The sequence below is a fragment of the Erinaceus europaeus genome, chromosome 17 (genome assembly GCF_950295315.1).
Source record: "Erinaceus europaeus chromosome 17, mEriEur2.1, whole genome shotgun sequence".
NCBI lineage: Eukaryota > Metazoa > Chordata > Mammalia > Eulipotyphla > Erinaceidae > Erinaceus > Erinaceus europaeus.
The window spans coordinates 13,247,051-13,265,578 of NC_080178.1; the positions used below are offsets into that span (position 1 = coordinate 13,247,051).

General features: G+C 37.8%; 2 protein-coding genes across 2 annotated transcripts; both read right to left on the reverse strand.

Annotated features, from left to right (window-relative positions):
- Positions 1-4,578: 4,578 nt before the first annotated feature.
- LOC103109978 (olfactory receptor 4C46-like) lies at positions 4,579-5,511 on the reverse strand. The gene has a single exon (XM_007519120.2). It carries the CDS (start codon positions 5,494-5,496, stop codon positions 4,579-4,581), a length of 918 nt encoding a protein of 305 aa, XP_007519182.1. The 5' UTR covers positions 5,497-5,511.
- Positions 5,512-16,094: 10,583 nt separating this feature from the next.
- LOC103109979 (olfactory receptor 4A15-like) lies at positions 16,095-17,024 on the reverse strand. Its single transcript, XM_007519121.2, has one exon. It carries the CDS (start codon positions 17,016-17,018, stop codon positions 16,095-16,097), a length of 924 nt encoding a protein of 307 aa, XP_007519183.1. The 5' UTR covers positions 17,019-17,024.
- Between the last annotated feature and the right edge of the window lie 1,504 nt (positions 17,025-18,528).

Below are 18,528 nucleotides of genomic sequence, written 5' to 3' on the forward strand. Positions count from 1 at the left end.
AGAGAGAGAGAGAGAGAGAAAGAGAGAAGCAGCATTGCTTGTGAAGATTTCACCCTGACAGTAAGCATCAGGGGCTTCCTGCACCACCCTGCGCCCCCCTTACCTTTTTTCTTTTATCCTCTTAGATTGCTTGTCTCAAAATTAGACTTCTGCAGTTCTATCTTTGGTCCTGGAAAATGAAAATTGAATTTGCTAAAGTCAAGACTATCACCACATCAACCCAGGTCTGACTGCAGAGAACAGAGCACACTTTGTCACTGTACCTGGAAGTGCACTCAATGTCTATAAAAGGACAAAGAACTTCAAATTTCATGAATTTTACTGTTTGGCTTTGAATTACACCGAGTTCACATCAAGAATGTACAGTTGATCTGACTAATGATTCATCTAATTGTAAAATTGTACTTGAAATCAACTTTTACTTTTAATTACATTTAGTAGATACTGAATATCAATTTTGATAACATTTTAATTCAACAGTGTATAGAATGAATAATCAAAGACATGGGTGGTCTTTAAAAACACCTCTAAGATATTTTTTAATCTGGTTCCTTTCTAATAAGGTAATGCTTCTCAATTTCTATCTAGATGTTAACAGCAATACCCTCGAAGAAATCTGCCAAGCAAAGGAACTCGCGACCGGGCAATTAATAAACAAAGAACAATAAACCATTCCACTAATTTGTTTAAGAGCAGGGATCCCCAAGGTTACATGTTCAAAAGTAAATTCACTGAGGAATCGTGCTCTAGAGAAAAAGTTTTTGCACATGATTCTTCCTGTGCTTTCTGTATTCATAGCAAGTTCTGAAATCATGTAGGAAAATTACGTGAGAATATAGCAGTCTAAAAGCAGAGTAAATCACATTCAATAGCAAAGACATTAATGGGCACAATCAAGTACAGCTTGTTCTCAATTAATATATGTCTGAAATTCTCAAAACAACCTCTTAAGGCAGACATATGCTACAGCACACAATGATTGCTTATCAACCTACTGAAATTTTAATTCATCTCAGTTGAGAAAACATAAGCATATAAAAGCCTAGCTCATAAGTTTGTCTTGAAAAATAAAGAAATATTTTTTAAAAACCCAGAGGAGAAGGGTGTCAGGGGGTAGTGCAGCAGGTTAAGCGCATGTGGCGCCAAGTGCAAGGACCAGTGTAAGGATCCCGGTTGGAACCCCCCACTTCCCACCTGCAGGGGAGTCGCTTCACAGGTGGTGAAGCAGGTCTGCAGGTGTCTATCTCTCCCCCTCTGTCTTGCCCTCTTCTCTCCATTTCTCTGTCCTATCCAACAATGATGACATCAACAACGATAATAACTACAACAATAAAACAATAAGGGCAACAAAAGGGAATAAATAAATTTTTTTTTTTTTAAAATTTTAAAAATCCAGAGGGGCCATGCATTTGGTGCACCCAGAAAACTACACGTGTCGCCCACATGCAAGAACCTTGGTACAAGCTCCTGGTTCCCACCTACAGGGAAGTAACTTCACAAGTAGTGAAGCAGTATTCCAAGTATCTCTTTCTCTCTACCTTTTCCTCTCCTCTCAATTTCTCTCTATCCTATTAAAGAAAAACAAGTTGCGGGGGGAGAATTGCAGTGGTGAACTGGTAATGCAGACAGGAAGCCTCAATGTTAATGCTGATGGCAAAACAAAGAGAGAAAGAAAGAGAAAAGAAATGGGAAGGGGAGGGGAGGGGAGGGGAGGGAAGGGAAGGGAAGGGAAGGGAAGGGAAGGGAAGGGAAGGGAAGGGAAGGGAAGGGAAGGGAAGGGAAGGGAAGGGAAGGGGAAGGGAAAGGGAATGGAAAGGCAGGACAAGGGAAGGGAAGGGAAGGGAAAGGGAAAGGGAAAGGGAAAGGGAAAGGGAAAGGGAAAGGGGAGGGGAGGGAAGGGAAGGGAAGGGAAGGGAAGGGAAGGGAAGGGAAGGGAAGGGAAGGGAAGGGAAGGGAAGGGAAGGGAAGGGGAAGGGAAAGGGAATGGAAAGGCAGGACAAGGGAAGGGAAGGGAAGGGAAGGGAAAGGGGAGGGAAGGGAAGGGAAGGGAAGGGAAGGGAAGGGAAGGGAAGGGAAGGGAAGGGAAGGGAAGGGAAGGGAAGGGAAGGGAAGGGAAGGGAAGGGAAGGGGAAGGGGAAGGGGAAGGGAAAGGGGAAGTGAAAGGGAAAGGGAAAGGGAAAGGGAAAGGGAAAGGGAAAGGGAAAGGGAAAGGGAAAGGGAAAGGGAAAGGGGAGGGGAGGGAAGGGAAGGGAAGGGAAGGGAAGGGAAGGGAAGGGAAGGGAAGGGAAGGGGAAGGGAAAGGGAATGGAAAGGCAGGACAAGGGAAGGGAAGGGAAGGGAAGGGAAAGGGGAGGGAAGGGAAGGGAAGGGAAGGGAAGGGAAGGGAAGGGAAGGGAAGGGAAGGGAAGGGAAGGGAAGGGAAGGGAAGGGAAGGGAAGGGAAGGGAAGGGGAAGGGGAAGGGGAAGGGAAAGGGGAAGTGAAAGGGAAAGGGAAAGGGAAAGGGAAAGGGAAAGGGAAAGGGAAAGGGAAAGGGAAAGGGAAGGGGAAGGGAGGGGAGGGGAGAGGAGGGGAAGGGAGGGAAGGGAAGGGCAAACACAAGTAGAACTTGAACTGGAATTGGTGTGTTGCACCAAAGTAAAAGACTCTGGGGTGTGTGTTGGCGGGGGGGGGGGGGGTGGGAGAATACAGATCCAAAAAGAATGACAGAGGACTTAGTGGGGGTTGTATTGTTATATGGAAAACTGGGAAATGTTATGCATGTTCAAACTATTGTATTTACTGTCAAATGTAAAACATTAATTCCCCAATAAAGAAATTAAAAAAATATATATATATATACTTTTTCGGGGTCAGGAAATATTTCAGCTGGTAAAATACAGAACTTGAATACCTGAAGCTCCTACTTCTATCCCAGGTGCAGGATGTATGCGGAGTTCTTTGGTTTACCTTCCTGCAATATATATATTATGTGTTTTAAAAACAAATATACTGGGAGTCCCGCAGTAGCACAATGGGTTAAGCGCATGTAGTGCAAAGCACAAGGACCAGTGTAAAGATCCCAGTTACAGCCCCCAGCTCCCTACCTGCAGGGGAGTCACTTCATAGGTGGTGAAGCACGTCTGCAGGTGTCTTTCTCTTCCCCTCCTCTCTCCATTTCTCTCTGCCCTATCTAACAATGATGACATCAATAACTACAACAACAATTAAAAAAAAAACAAGGGCAACAAAAGAGAAAATAAATAAATAAATAAATAAATATAAAAAACCAAATATATTAATAAGTACATGTGAAGACCCAGATTCAAGTCCGTGGGCCTACCTGTTGTGAGGAGGAAGCTTGAGGAGCAGTGGAGCAGTGAAGCAGTGATGCAAGTGTCTCTCTTTCCTTCTCTCCTCCACACCCTCATCTCTTTCGATTGTCTTATCAAGTAATAAAATGAATAATTATTTTTTAAATTTAACTTATTTTTAATATGTACTTATTTATTAGCCTCCAGAGTTATTGCTGGCATTCAGTGCTGGCACTATGAATCCACTGCTCCTACCGGCCATTTTTTCTATTTTATTTTATAGGACAGGGAGAAATTGAAAAGGAAGGGGGAGACAGAGGGAGAGAGACAGAGAGACACCTGCAGACCTGCTTCACTGCTACAGGTGTGTAGTGGGGGATCAAACCCAGATCCTTGCGTGGGCTTCATATCATGTGTGCTTAACCTGGTGTACCTATGCTATTTAGAAAGTTATTTTTTGGTGCATACCTATGACTTAGGAGGGTGGTGTAGTGGGTATCTCTGAACAGGGAAGTAAAAATATTTTTAAATCCTGAGTCATATGCCATTATATTCCCCATAGAGCCTGGCTTTGTTAATAGCTAATAGAATGTAGAGTACGAATTACTAAGATCAGTCCTGACTTACATGTTCTATGATCTGTTATGTAACATTGATGATCCTTCATGTTTTGTTTACAAATAAACAAGACTGAAATCTGTTTTATAAAATGTTGGAGACTGTAAAGATATTTGGAAATTTCTCATAAGTTTAAATACAACTCAATTGTATTATTACTAATAACTTTCATTCAATTGAAACTCAATCTATTGTAAGTATTCTGAATATAAGATTTTGCAGATAGAATAATCAGGTGTTTTCTTTTCACACGATATTCTACAAGTCTTAGAGCACAGTAAACAAAACAGATTGGTAAGTACCAACCACTTCTATACACAAGCATATTACTGAATTCTACAATTAGGGAAGCAATATGTCAATTTACTATGAGAGATATTGCCATATAAATATTGTCTTTTGTCAAAATATTTAAGGTATTTCAAAAGAATATAATTGAATATACAGTAGTGTGTATCTGGACAGTAACTGACACTGTCCAGATATTTGACACTGAACTCATATGTTAGCATACTGGACTTTATTTTCCTTCATCTGTACAATAGAAATGATCAATAGTAATTGCTCTGTAGAGTTTTGTGTCTCATGACTGGTTCAAGAGGGGATTATAAGAAAACAAAGCAAAATAAAGCCTCATAAATATCATTCTGAAAATAAAATCTTATTGCATTATGTATTGGCAGATATTGCCTTCCTGCTTAATAATATTCTAATAGCATTTTTAACTTCTGCATTCCTCACTGTGTAGATAACTGGATTTAACATGGGAGTGATAAGAGTATAGAACACTGTCATGGCTTTATCTATGGGAAAAGTTGTAGCTGGTCGCAAATACATATAAATACAGGGCACAAAGAACAGCACCACAACTGTGATGTGGGAACTGCAGGTAGAGAGGGCCTTCTTTCTCCCTGCTGAGCTGTGAGCTTTCAAAGAATATAGGATGACCACATAAGAGACCAATAACATAAGAAAGGTGACTAAAGCAATTACCCCACCATTTGCAGCAACCAAGAGGCCAACAAAGAAAGTATCAGTACAGGCAAGTTGCAGCAAGTGGATAATGTCACACATGAAGTGATCCATAATATTGGGACCACAGAAAGGGAGCCAAAATGTCACTAGAACCTGTCCAAAAGAGTGAAGAAAACCCACCATCCAACACACCCCCACCAGGATGAGGCATATGCGCTGGTTCATGATGGTCACATAGTGCAAAGGTCTACAGATGGCCACATAGCGGTCATAGGCCATGACCACCAGAAGGACAATCTCTGAACCACCAAGAAAATGTTCAATGAAGAGCTGTATTATGCAACCATTGAAAGAGACAACTTTTGAGTTAGTGAACATGTCAGCTAGTATTTTAGGGCTTATGGAAGAGGAATAACATGCATCGATCAAAGACAGGAAGGCCAGGAAGAAGTACATTGGGGAGTTCAAAGTCTGGCTGCAGATTATAGTAACCACAATGAGCAGGTTTCCAGAGACTGTGGCAATATAGATGATAAGTAAGACCACAAATAAAAGTATCTTTATCTGAGGGTCTTGGGTCAGTCCCAGTAGAACGAACTCAGTCACATTCATCCTGTCTTCTTTCTTTTTTATGACAGTGATGAATCCAAAAATGTGAAGCCCACCTATAAAAGTAATAATTGGTGATGAGAATTTTTTTTCCTTTTTTGGGGGGGTAGGATAAAAGGGGTAGAGGCTCACACAAACATGAAACATTTTAATCACATAATTACAGGGTGCCAAAGGAACAGAAATGTGTTAATTTTTAAATTTGTAAGAACTAATCAAGTTTGGAATCTTTCAAATTCAGTTTCTTGGATGATGAACTCCTTCAATATATATTAGAAGTAGCTAGAATATCTCTTGTTAGAGAGCTTCTTGGTACAGTGAGCTCATAAGACAGCAAAATCAATCAGAAATGTTAACATTTTCCTATGTCTATTGTATATAATTATAGTATATAATTATATAATATATAATTAATATATATATTAATTTTCATTCAGAGAGAGGGAGAAACATTCCAGAACCAGAACGACCTAGGTACAGCAGCAGTATTCCCTATGGTGTCATAGCCAGAACTTGGGTCACACATGGTAATCCCTTCCAGAATATGCTGTTGTTCTGATCCAAAATTCTACCCTTAAATACATTAGTAAATGTCTATCTTTGCTCTGGCTTGGAAACCTAAAGGGTTTTGAAGCCAAAAACAATGGGATTTTTTCTTATTTTTAAGAATCCCGGGGCACTAAGAAGACAACATTTAGGGGCTTGGTGGTGGTACACCTGGTCACCAGTGCACTGAGTGCAAAGACTTCAGTTCAAGCACTTGGTCATCAGGGCAGTGAAGTCTGATCAGCTGTAAAGTAGTCCTGCAGGTGTCTCTTTAACCCTCTCTATTCACCCTCAATTTGTCTCTGCCTCTATGAATCATGAGATAACACCCTGACCGTACCTTCATATATAGGGATAGTTTCAGAATCAGAGATTTGAATAATATCTGGTGTTTACAACTTCCCAAACTCAGATAACTCTAATCAATACTATAAAATCCAAAGACTGCTTTGAAGTTAGGTGCAGCTTTTTAGTGAAATTTATTTTTAAAAGCAACCTTTTGCAGTTAAAGGAAAAATCTCAGGAACTAACTAGATATCTTTTTTTTAAGGCACAATTAAGTACGTTTTCTGTGCATATGATTTACATATATAAACCAAGGACAGGGTTCAGCACTCAGACATCTTATGTCAGCCTTCTCAGCAGGTCTAGGTACTTCATTTTGGGTCTGAAGAATTGCTTTAATAAATCTTTCTGCAATAATCTTGTCTTTAGGTTCATGATTAGTCAACAAATTGTTCTGCCTTATATCTTCACTCTTTTTCAGCCACCAGGTTCCTGATGCTATTATGATGCCAACCTGACTTCCCTGGGCAGATGATCCCACCAATATGTCTTGGAGCCCTGCCTCCCCAGATCCCTCCCCCATTAAGGAAAGAGAGAAACAGCCTGGAGTATGGATTGACCTGTCAATGCCCATGTTCAGTGGGGAAGAAATTACATAAGCCAGACATTCCATCTTCTAAACCTCATAATGATCTGGGTCCATATTCCCAGAGGGACAAAGAATAAAAAAGCTTTCAAGGAAGGGGATTAGATATGGAGTTCTGGTGGTGGGAATTAAATGAAATTATACACCTCTTATCTTATGCTCTTGTTAATACATCCATTTATAAATAAATAAATTAAAAAAAAGAAGATTCTGTTCTTTCCCCCAGGAAAAAAGGAACATTTTCTCCAAAATCTTCCAATTTAGTAGAAATGTACTCATTTAGTTTATTGTTAAAAAGTAATATAATATTTTCACTCATAAAGCACAAAATAAATACAGAAATAGATATTTGATATGCTTATGATGATATTGAAGCTATTGTTTTTTATCTTCTATCTTAACCTATCATGTATAATTACAGAAAAGATAGTCATTAAAACATTTTAATATGCTTTTAATTTTCCAATAACATTCTCTCAATTCTTTTTCTACTTTTCTGGTCTTGGAAGTATTACAAAGTAATTAAAAAAAAAAGAAAAAACCAAGTCACATTTCCTTTTAAGAGATGTCAATTATTTAGTAACTTAAAATTCTATGTGAAAGGTAAACAGCTATTATTATTTCAGGTAACAATAAAGCTTGTCTTGATCTTGACCTTGGTCCTCTAATCACCTGCCAGGAAAATACTTACCAAGGTAGTTAACAGGATTGTCCTTTAACACCCATCCTTCAAAAAGGTGTTCAAGAGACTACTTCTCATGCTGACTCAAGGTAGCATAAGAAATGACTGGGAAAACAATTGGGAATTTGAAAAATGTCAGCTTCACCTTGGAGTATATGCCATCTCCTTTCTCAAGAGAATTATAATTGGTGTTGTCCATTTATTTTCTTAGTAACTTACTTATCTGTACTATATCCACTATTAAAAAGTAGTATCAGTGCTGGGAGATAACTGTACCAGGTAAAATGTGCCACCAGAAGTATTGCTGGGGCTAAGTACTGACACTATGAATCCAACACCATGCCCAATTTTTCCTTTTTTTTTTTTGTTATCTATTTAATTGGATAAGTCAGAAAGAAATTGAGAGAGGAGGGAGAGATAGGAAGAGAAAGACACCGGTAAATCCATTTCACTACTAGTGAAGTATTCCCCCTGCAGATGAGGAGTAGGGGCTCCAACTGGGGTCTTTGTGCATATGCCCCAGCAATACCTCTGGTGGCAATATAAATAAATAGGTAAATAAATAAATAAATGTTATATGTTGAAATTTTATTATTACCAATCCTACTTTATATTTAAACTCAAAATAACCCTACAAGATAAGCATATCATTTACAATTTATAGATAGAAAGACTGAAACTTACAATAGTATATTTCCTTGTCAGGATGGCCAAACTATTAAGTGGTAAAACTAAGAGCCAAATTCTAATCTTTCAATTTCACAGTTTTCCTGTCAATGTAAAAGTTCTCCAGGGCCAGAAGTCTCTGGAAAAAATGTTTAACTATTACTTCAACTTAAATAATAATTTTATTTTGCATTATTTTAGTAGCAAGTGTTTTCTGGCAATTCAAGCACATGAAGAGCACAGTTTGATCTTTAAATGAATAATTTAAAATATTGTACATTAATAATTGAATAGATTATTGGGGAGTACCTAAATAATTCCATTTATTCTACTTGTGAAGAAAATGTGAAGGAAGAAATAAAACATTAAAAAATCACTGGTCTGTGTGCCTATTTTTGTTCCAGTACCATGCTGTTTTGATGATGATGGCTTTATAATATAGTTTAAGGTCTGGAGTGTGATGCCTCCATTTCTGTTTCTTTTCCTTAAAATGGTTTTGGCAATTCTAGGAGTTTTCAGGTTCCAGATAAATGATTGTAGTGTTTGTTCTATTCTCTTAAAGAAGCTTGATGGAACTTTGATGGGTATTGCATAAAATTTGTATATGGCTCTGGGGAGAATAGTCATTTTGATGATATTTATTCTTTCAATCCATGAGCATGGGATATCTTTCCATTTCTTGGTATCAGTTTCTATTTCCTTGAGTAGCGACTCATAGTTTTCAGCATACAAGTCTTTCACTTCTTTGGTCAACTTTATTCCTAGGTATTTGACTGATTTTGCTGAAACAGTAAATGGGAGTGATTTATGGATGTCTTCTTCTTCAGATTTAGTGTTTGCATAAAGAAATGCCACTGATTTTTGTACATTGATTTTGTAGCCTGATACCTTGCTATATTGCCTAATAACTTCCAGTAATTTTCTGATGGATTCTTTAGGTTTTTCTATGTATACTATCATATCATCTGCAAATAGTGAGAGCTTGACTTCTTCCCTTCCAATCTGTATTCCTTTGATTTCTTTCTCTTGCCTGATTGCTATGGCAAGAACTTCCAATACTATGTCCTAGACCAAGTAGATCAGAAGCATCCAATAGCACAGCTATATACAAGACACTGGGTACTGTACAGCAAACCATAACAAAAGGACATTTCAAAGTTAACCCAATTACCAAATAGTGTGATGATAACATTAACTATTGATTGTCTTTTCGAACCCTAAGACAGCAGGAACCTCACATCTCCACTATAGAAGCCCTACTTCCCCCAGTCCTGGAACCCTTGGATAGGGCCCACTTTCTCGTATGCCTCTCCCAATCCATATCAAATAATATTGCATTCGCCGATCGCAACCTAACCAACACAACGATTGCCACCTCAACATGCTTCACTTCAGACTGTGTCCAGAGACTTCACATGAGGAATGACAACCCTTCAGCTTCATTAATTGGGTGAGACCTTTCCTTTCATAGTATACTCTAATTTCATCTCAGGTGGTTCACTTTCTAACAAAGTCCCAAAACCTAGATATACACCAGTTTCTGTGAGAGAGAGCCTATCTTCACACGTATCTATAAACTACTGCAAAATATATACCTGAAACCAGAAGTACACTAGAGCTTGCAGTGAGTACCTCCCTAATACTTCCTCTCCACTATTCCAAGCTTGGGATCCATGATTGCTCAACAATTTGTTTGGCTTTGTATGTTAACTCTCTTTTCAGTCACCAGGTTCCAGATGCCATCAGGATGCTGGCCAGGCTTCCCTGGACTGAAGACCCCACCAATGTGTCCTGGAGCTCAGCTTCCCCAGAGACACACCCTACTAGGGAAAGAGAGAGGCAGACTGGGAGTATGGACCGACCAGTCAATGCCCATGTTCAGCGGGGAAGCAATTACAGAAGCCAGACCTTCTACCTTCTGCAACCCACAATGAGCCTGGGTCCATGCTCCCAGAGGGCTAGAGAATGGGAAAGCTATCAGGGGAGGGGGTGGGATATGGAGATTGGGTGGTGGGAATTGTGTGGAGTTGTACCCCTCCTACCCTATGGTTTTGTTAATTAATCCTTTCTTAAATTAAAAAAAAATCACACATTTAGTTACTGGTATATGTAGAATAAGAATTCAAGTTTTCTTGGAACAGCTGATATGCTCATGGAACAGCTGATATGCTCATTTATAAGAGAGAAATTTTTAGCAGAAGACATTGCTTTGGTTATATTGATTATATATAACTAGTTCAATAAGCACATTGTTTTCCAAGTGAAACCTGGCATAGAAAATGAAGACAATGAGAAATGATAATTAAATATATCTTTTAACATTTCCTGAAGAATTCTGTTCTTTAAAGGTAAATGAAAGAGTGTTAACCTTTTCTTTTTTTGCCCACACAGAAGTAATCAGTTTCTAATATTTTTTTATAAACAAAACAAATAATGTGGGAATATCACAAAATTCATTCTATACATCTGTAAAATATCTTCTGAGATCCTTCAATGCAGTGTTTCTTTTCTCTCTTTTTTATATTTTGGAAACAAAGACTCGCTTAAAATACTACCATTCAGTATCCTAGATCATGATCATTTTACTCTAGAGATGAGAGAATAAATTGCAAAACATATAACTGTACAGGGGCCTGTTGCATAATGAAATTATACTCATATGATAGTTTCTACATTGTAAAGAATTAACCCCATTAGTAAAAAAGAAATGATATACATCACTTAATGATATTTTAAAGTATTGGCCATATCGATAACTTTAAGTCAACATTCTTTCACTTTCAATTAACTTTTTTGTTTTTTGTCAATATATTCTTTTTTATTAGTGACTTAATATTGATTTAGACAATTATATGTCAAAAGGGGTATAATTCCATACCATTCCTACCACTAGAGTTCTGAACCCCCAATCCCTCTTTTTTAAGCTACAGAAGTTTTAACAAAGTTACAGATATCGGTTAACTATTATTTCTACAACTATCTGTCTATATTTGTATGCAATTGCCTTTTCTTTTCTTTCAGTTAACTTTATGGGTATTGGATCACAGTGGAATCTGCTACCAAGGAATGAGTCTTAGTTTAAAATCTATTTGCAGTAATCTCAAAAAAAGTGAGTATTTCCATTTCCCCAGATTAACTCAGATTCCTAGAAGAAATGTTTGAATGAAGAATTAAACTGTTTGTGGTTATGTTGCTGAATTTTTATTCTACTGTTCCACTAAATATAGCTTATAATTAGATAAGGATATAGGACCTTTCTGAATTAAATTTTGGTGCTTTAATTCACTACAATCTAGGTTTGGTGCCCTAACACCAAGCCTATAATATTTATCATCATCGACAACTTGGTTATCATTATCACTATCACAATAGCTGCACTGCTATAACAAAATACTGAACCTAGAAACCTAAACAAACATCTGTTCTCCTCCAGGTCATACGGATGGACATCTAAGACAAAAGTATTAAGGGTTTATTTCTGGTGAGATCTCTAACCTCGAAGACTTCTAAACTCAAAGACAGTCATTGCCCCATTCCACCTTCACGTGGTCTTCTGTCTAACAATGAAGCAATGGAGAAAATGAAACCTGATACCCTTATTCTATCTGAACAGGTTGTTTTTAAGATTTATTTGTTTATTTATAAGAGAGGAGGAGAGAGAGAGAAAAGAGAGAGAGAGAACCAGGGTATAACCCAGGCATATGTAATGACAGGGATTAAACTCAGAACCTTGTATTTGAGATTTCAACATTCTATCCTCTGTGCCATCTACCTTATCCAGTCACAAATCCTGTCACATTAGAATCTCACCTCTTTACCTCAATGAATATCATTATTCTAGTTCTAAATTTTCAAGTCCCTCAAACCTGGACAACAGATGCTGAGTAAAGAAATATTTTCCTTCCAAGTTAATTTAGACTACAACCTCAAAAGGCAACTAAGTCAGAAAATACACAGTTAATCTTTCTTCAAATCCTGACCCACTGAAGGCATATGAAATAATATGATTGCTGGAGTTTTAAGCCCCTGAAATATGTAATGATTTTTTATTACAATAGTATCTGAGACACTGAATTAGTTTAATCACACTTTAATATTTGGATCAAATAAAAATGGAATATAAATATATAGACATTTTATATAAAAGTGGTGGCATTACAGCATAATGGAAAATAAAGTGTTACTTAATTGTTATGGGAAATTTTAGTTATCCACAAAAGAAAAAGAAGTATATTTTTATCTCAAACCATATTAAAAATCCATGTCTTATATAATGAGGTAAATGTGAAAATCAAAGCTTTAAAATAGTAAATAAATCCAGCACAGGATAGTCAATAAATCCAATTTTACTTTGAGTACAGCATAAAGACAAAATATCTACATTTTAAGCATTAGTATCGTTTTCATGTATTGACTTCTCAGCTAAGAAATGTGTAATGCTAGGTGCTTTAAGAAGGATGATCTTTAAAAGTAGTATATGTCTACATCACTGTTGTAAAGCAATTATAAACAAAGGCATAGTTGATTTATCACCTAAGCCAAGAATACAGAGTTTTCAGAGAGTTAGGAAGGCTTGGTGATATAAAACAAGGCAATCTTCTAGCAAAATGCTTAATGCTCATTTGATTTTCAAAACAATATAGCTGTTGCTTTCACACACACACACACACACACACACACACACACACACACACACACACACACAGCCTAGCTTCCTACCCAGACCCCACTGTACAGAAAGAAGAGTCTGTACTGTGTTTTTTCTCTTTTCACTACCAGGAAATAAATGATCTATAAAGATTACTCTTGTACAGATGGAAGGAAATATTTTCTCTCATGGAGTGACTCTACAATTATCTTGGGAGCAATGGAGATAGAAGTGACAATATCTATTCTATAAATGATAAATCAGAAAAAAAAAAGTACAGTGATTGGCTGGCCAGGCTGGTCACCTAGATAAGAAGATTGACCACCATGGGGATAGTGTAGCTATGCAAAAAAAAAAAAAAAAAAGTGATAAAGAGAACTTTTTGACCCTGAGAGTTTCGTGTGAGCTTCAAGAGGTCACACTGTTCCTATTCTCCATTTGTTCATTTGATGGCCTTCAAATTAAGACACCAGATACAAAGAAATGCACTAGTAGTGAGTGTAATTACATTTCTAGATTTATATCTAGTATATGATGCCTTACTCAAAATGTTTGCTTCACAGGGCCTCTGACAAAGCAACACTTTGGAAGCTGAGTATTTGAAATCTTCTTCTAAATTCCTTTATATTTTCCAGGCCATCAACCGTACAATGTTTTATTTATTAAGACATAGAAGTCCTAACCTTATACATATAGACTTAGAAGTCTGACCAATTTACAATTCCCTGTTCATCATTAGAATGATACACATGTAGTAAAAAAAAAATTGCAATAAATACAATGCATAGAATATTTGCTTTGAAGCACACACAAAAAGAAGGAATTAGTACGTAGTGTTCCTAAAACACTCTAATAACAATGGGAAAGCAAAGAGCAAAAGATAAGCAAAATGCTTCAATGTACAATTTATGTAAGTTGTGAAGAAATAATTGATCATCATAAAAATGTGCTCAATTCAATCATGAAAAGGACTTCAACAACAAAAAAAAAACATAAGGAAGTCAGACTAAAAACCCAGACTTAGAAAAATGATCAACCTTATGACTATATCAATTGTTCACAGGTATCTAGACTATTTGATATCTTATGAACACTTCTGATAGGATAATAACTCCCATATAAGCATAGTTTTAACAAAAGTAAGGAATATAAGAACTTTAAGAAATATACTGTGGCAGTCAGGTGGTAGCACAGTGGGTTAAGCGCAGGTGGTGCAAAGTGCAAAGACTGGCGTTAGTATACCTGTTCAAGCCCCGGACTCCCCACCTGCAGGTGGGTCACTTCAAAAGCTGTGAAGCAGGTCTGCAGGTATCTATCTTTCCCTCCCCCTCTCCATCTTCCCCTCCCCTCTCCATTTCTCTCAATCCATTCCAACAATGATGACAACAATAAAACAACAAGGGCAACAAAAGGGAATAAATAAATAAATTTTTTAAAAGACTAAAAAAAAAAAGAAAGAAATGTACTGTAAGCTTTCTGACATATAGCATCACAATGTGTTTGACTGACTAACCACAGGTTTGCCATGGGACTTCCTCTAGGTAGAAACAAACAACTATCATCACGAAGGAGAACACAGGCAGTTTCAGTGATAAGGACCAGAATTTACATTAAATGCTACTATGTGATAAGTTATTTGTATATATATTTTATGTTTTTTTTTTACTTTTGTTATAATTATAAAGTGTCCTAGGGAAAAGGGAGATAGTATACTGGTTATGAAAATAGATTCTCATGCCTGAGGCTCCAAAGTCTCAGGTTCAATTCCCCACACCACCATAAGCCAGAACTGAGCAGTGCCTTGTAAAAAATAAAAAGTTAATAATTTGTTTGGCTTTATATGTTAACTTTTTTTTTTAGCCAGGTTCCAGATGCTACCATGATGCCAACTGGACTTCTTTGGTCATACAACCTCACCAATGTGTTCTGGAGCCCCACTTCCCAAGAGCCCTGCCCCACTAGGAAAAGAGACAGTCTGGGAGTATGAATCAAACTGCCAATTCCCATGCTCAGCGGTGAGGCAATTATAGAAGCCAGACCTTCCACCTTCTGCATCCCATAATGACCCTGGGTCCATACTCCCAGAGGGTTAAAGAATAGGAAAGCTCTCAGGGGAGGGGATGGGATATGGAGTTCTGGTGGTGGGAATTGAGTGGCGTTGCACCCTTCTTATCCTATGTTGTTTTTTTTTTTGTCAGTGTGTCCTTTTTATTAATAAAATAAAAAAATTAAAATAGGGGCCAGGTGGTGATGCACCTGGTTAAGCACACATATTACAGTGCACAAGAACCCAGGTTCAAGCCGCTGGTCCCCACCTGCAGAGGGAAAGCTTGACAAGTGGTGAAGCAGGGCTGCAAGTGTCTCTGTTTCTCTCCCTCTCCACTCTCAATTTCTTTCTGTCTCTATCCAATAATAAATAAATATAATAAAATAAATATATTAAAAAATTGAAGAAGTCGGGAGTCGGGCTGTAGCGCAGCGGGTTAAGCGCAGGTGGCGCAAAGCACAAGGACCGGCATAAGGATCCCGGTTCGAACCCTGGCTCCCCACCTGCAGGGGAGTCGCTTCACAGGCGGTGAAGCAGGTCTGCAGGTGTCTATCTTTCTCTCTTCCTCTCTGTCTTCCCCTCCTCTCTCCATTTCTCTCTGTCCTATCCAACAATGACAACAACAATAATAACTACAACAAGGGCAACAAAAGGGAATAAATAAAATTAATATTTTAAAAAAATTTAAGAAGTCATGGCATATTTTTGAAAATTAAAAAACAAAAGAGAGAAAATTTTTTAAAAAGGAAGAGAAAAGGGCCTACACCCTTATCATCCAGAATTTCTTTACTACACTAATTCTAACCTAAAAGAGTTTGTTTTGTATTTACTACCTTTGTATAATTGAATTGACAAAAAGTTCTTGTAATTAAAAAATGGCCTATGCTCTTATAATCCAGAATGTCTCTATTACACTGATTTCAACTTAAAAGAGAGTTTGTTCTATATTTTTATCTCTGAATAAGTAAGCCAATGACTATAGACGCCACTGAATTGAAAAAATTTCTTTAGTTGGAATTCATATAATATTTGTTTTAGAATTTGCAACCAGCATGAGAAATGTGGATAACATACTATTGGTCTACCTGTAATTAATTTTTTTATGCCAGAGTTTCTCCATAGCACTTTTCATCTCAGAATTTCTCAAAGTATATATTAGAGGATTCAGCATGGGTGTGATAACAGTAAAGACCACAGTTATGGATTTATCAATGGAAAAGGTGGAAACAGGTCTGACATACATGAAAATACAAGGAACAAAAAAGAGAACCACTACTGTGATGTGAGAAATGCAGGTAGACAGGGCTTTGCGTCTTCCTTCCTGACTGTGAGTTTTGAGAGAATTTAGGATGACCCCATAGGAGATGAGAAGAAGAGTGAAGATGACGATGCAGATGGCTCCACCGTCAGCAACCACAACGAGGCCAACAAAGTAGGTATCCGTACAGGCAAGTTCCAGTAAGGGATACATGTCACAGATGAAGTGGTCAATGACATTGGGGCCACAAAAGGGGAGGCTGTACACAAAGAGAAGTTGAACCACAGAGTGCAAAAATCCTCCGATCCAAGACACCACCAAAAGCTGGATGCAAACCTTTCGATTCATGATGGTCAGATAGTGGAGTGGCTTACAGATGGCCACATAGCGGTCATAGGCCATCATCACTAGGAGGAAGACCTCAGCACCCCCAAAAAAATGTTCTATAAAGAGCTGGCCCATGCAAGCTGAGAAGGAGATTGTCTTCTTGTCACGGAGCAAGTCAGTGATCATTTTAGGTGAAACAGCTGTGGTGTAAACAGCATCCATGAGTGAGAGGTAGGCAAGGAAGAAGTACATGGGGGAGCCCAGGGCAGGGCTGGCAGATACAGTCACCACAATGAGCAGGTTGCCCAACATTGTCACCACATAGACGAGTAGAAATAAGACAAATAATGCTTTTCCCCACTCAGGATCCTGAGTGAGACCCAGAAGGATAAATTCTGTCACATTGTTCCTCTCTCCCATTTACTCTTCTAGAAGGCCTGTTTCTGGGATGTGAGCTCAGGAGAACAAAACCTGTAATGACATTATAAACAGGACTATGACTTATGGAGCATGTCTTCATCACTATAGCTCTCCAGAGGTTCAGACACAGTACGTTGATTAAACACCCTTTAAGTGCTTGTTCACAAAAAGATGTCTTTTATTAGAAAACCTATTTCTCCTCAGCTGATTTAGTCTTGTCAACAAGAGATTCTCTCTGTAGGTTTCATTGAATCTTCTATAGAAAGAGTAACTAAAGGGCCAGTAGTCAAGTTACCGATGTATAGGGTCTATCTAAACTACGCTACTTCTAAACATTGTAGGCATTGCTGAAAGAGGTCAACAGGGAAAGCTACAAACAGGGTAATGATTTCTACTTTTGAGAATATTCTCTAGTTGTGACAATTAACAAGTAAATTAGCATAGATCCCGTCACCTGTGTTGGTATTATTTGTGTGAATGCTTTGACAATATGATCTATGCCAAACAGCATCTTTTTTAGAAGTCACTCATAATATATTCTGCTATTATAATCTCAGTGCTTCATATCTCAAAGGATGTATAGTTTTTATGAATCTTTCATTAGGATCCAGGAGAGTGCACCTTGGATTACAGTAAATAAATAAATAAATAAATAAATAAAAACAACAATCCAGTGTTCCCTATAACTTTTATTACATCTCACTATCTTAACTTTAACTTTTCAAAGTTTTCTCTCTATTCAGTACTTCCCTAACCCATACTCTTAACAAACTTACACTAGCTACATTTTCAAAAAGTAATTGTGAATTGGACTAATTTGTCAATATTAAAAGTCAGTATGTAAACACCTAATATTTTTTCACAACTACTGGAATGAACTAATTATTAAAGGAACAGAATGTAGACATTAAAAATAGCAGCAAGGTGGGGGTCAGGTGGTAACGCAGCAGGTTAAGCACATTTGGCACAAAAATAGCACCTGGTTGAGCACACATGTTACAATGCACAAGAACCCAGGTTCAAGCCTCTGGTCCCCACCTGCAGTGGGAAAGCTTCACAAGTGGGAAAGCAGGGCTGTAGGTGTCTCTCTCTCTCTCCCTGTCTATCTCCCCTTTTCCTCTCAATTTCTGGCTGTCTCTATCCAATAAACAAAGACAATTAAAAATTTTTAAAAGAAAATAGCAAATAGAGGATGGGTGGTAGCACACCTAGTTGAACACACATGTTAGAATGCACAAGGACCCAGATTTGAGCCACCAGTCCCCACATGCAGAAGGAAAGCTTCACGAGTGGTGAGGTAGGGCTGCAAGCATCTTTCTGTATTTATCCCTTTCTATCTCTCCTTCCCTTCTCAATTTCTGCCTGTCTCTATCCAATAAAAAATAAATATAATTAAAAAAGAAAATAGAGGCAAAGGATAATGGAACTTGGTTTTGTTGTTGTTATCATTGCTGTTGTTTACCAGAGCATGCTCAGCTCTCATTTATGGTGATAGTGGATACTGAACCTG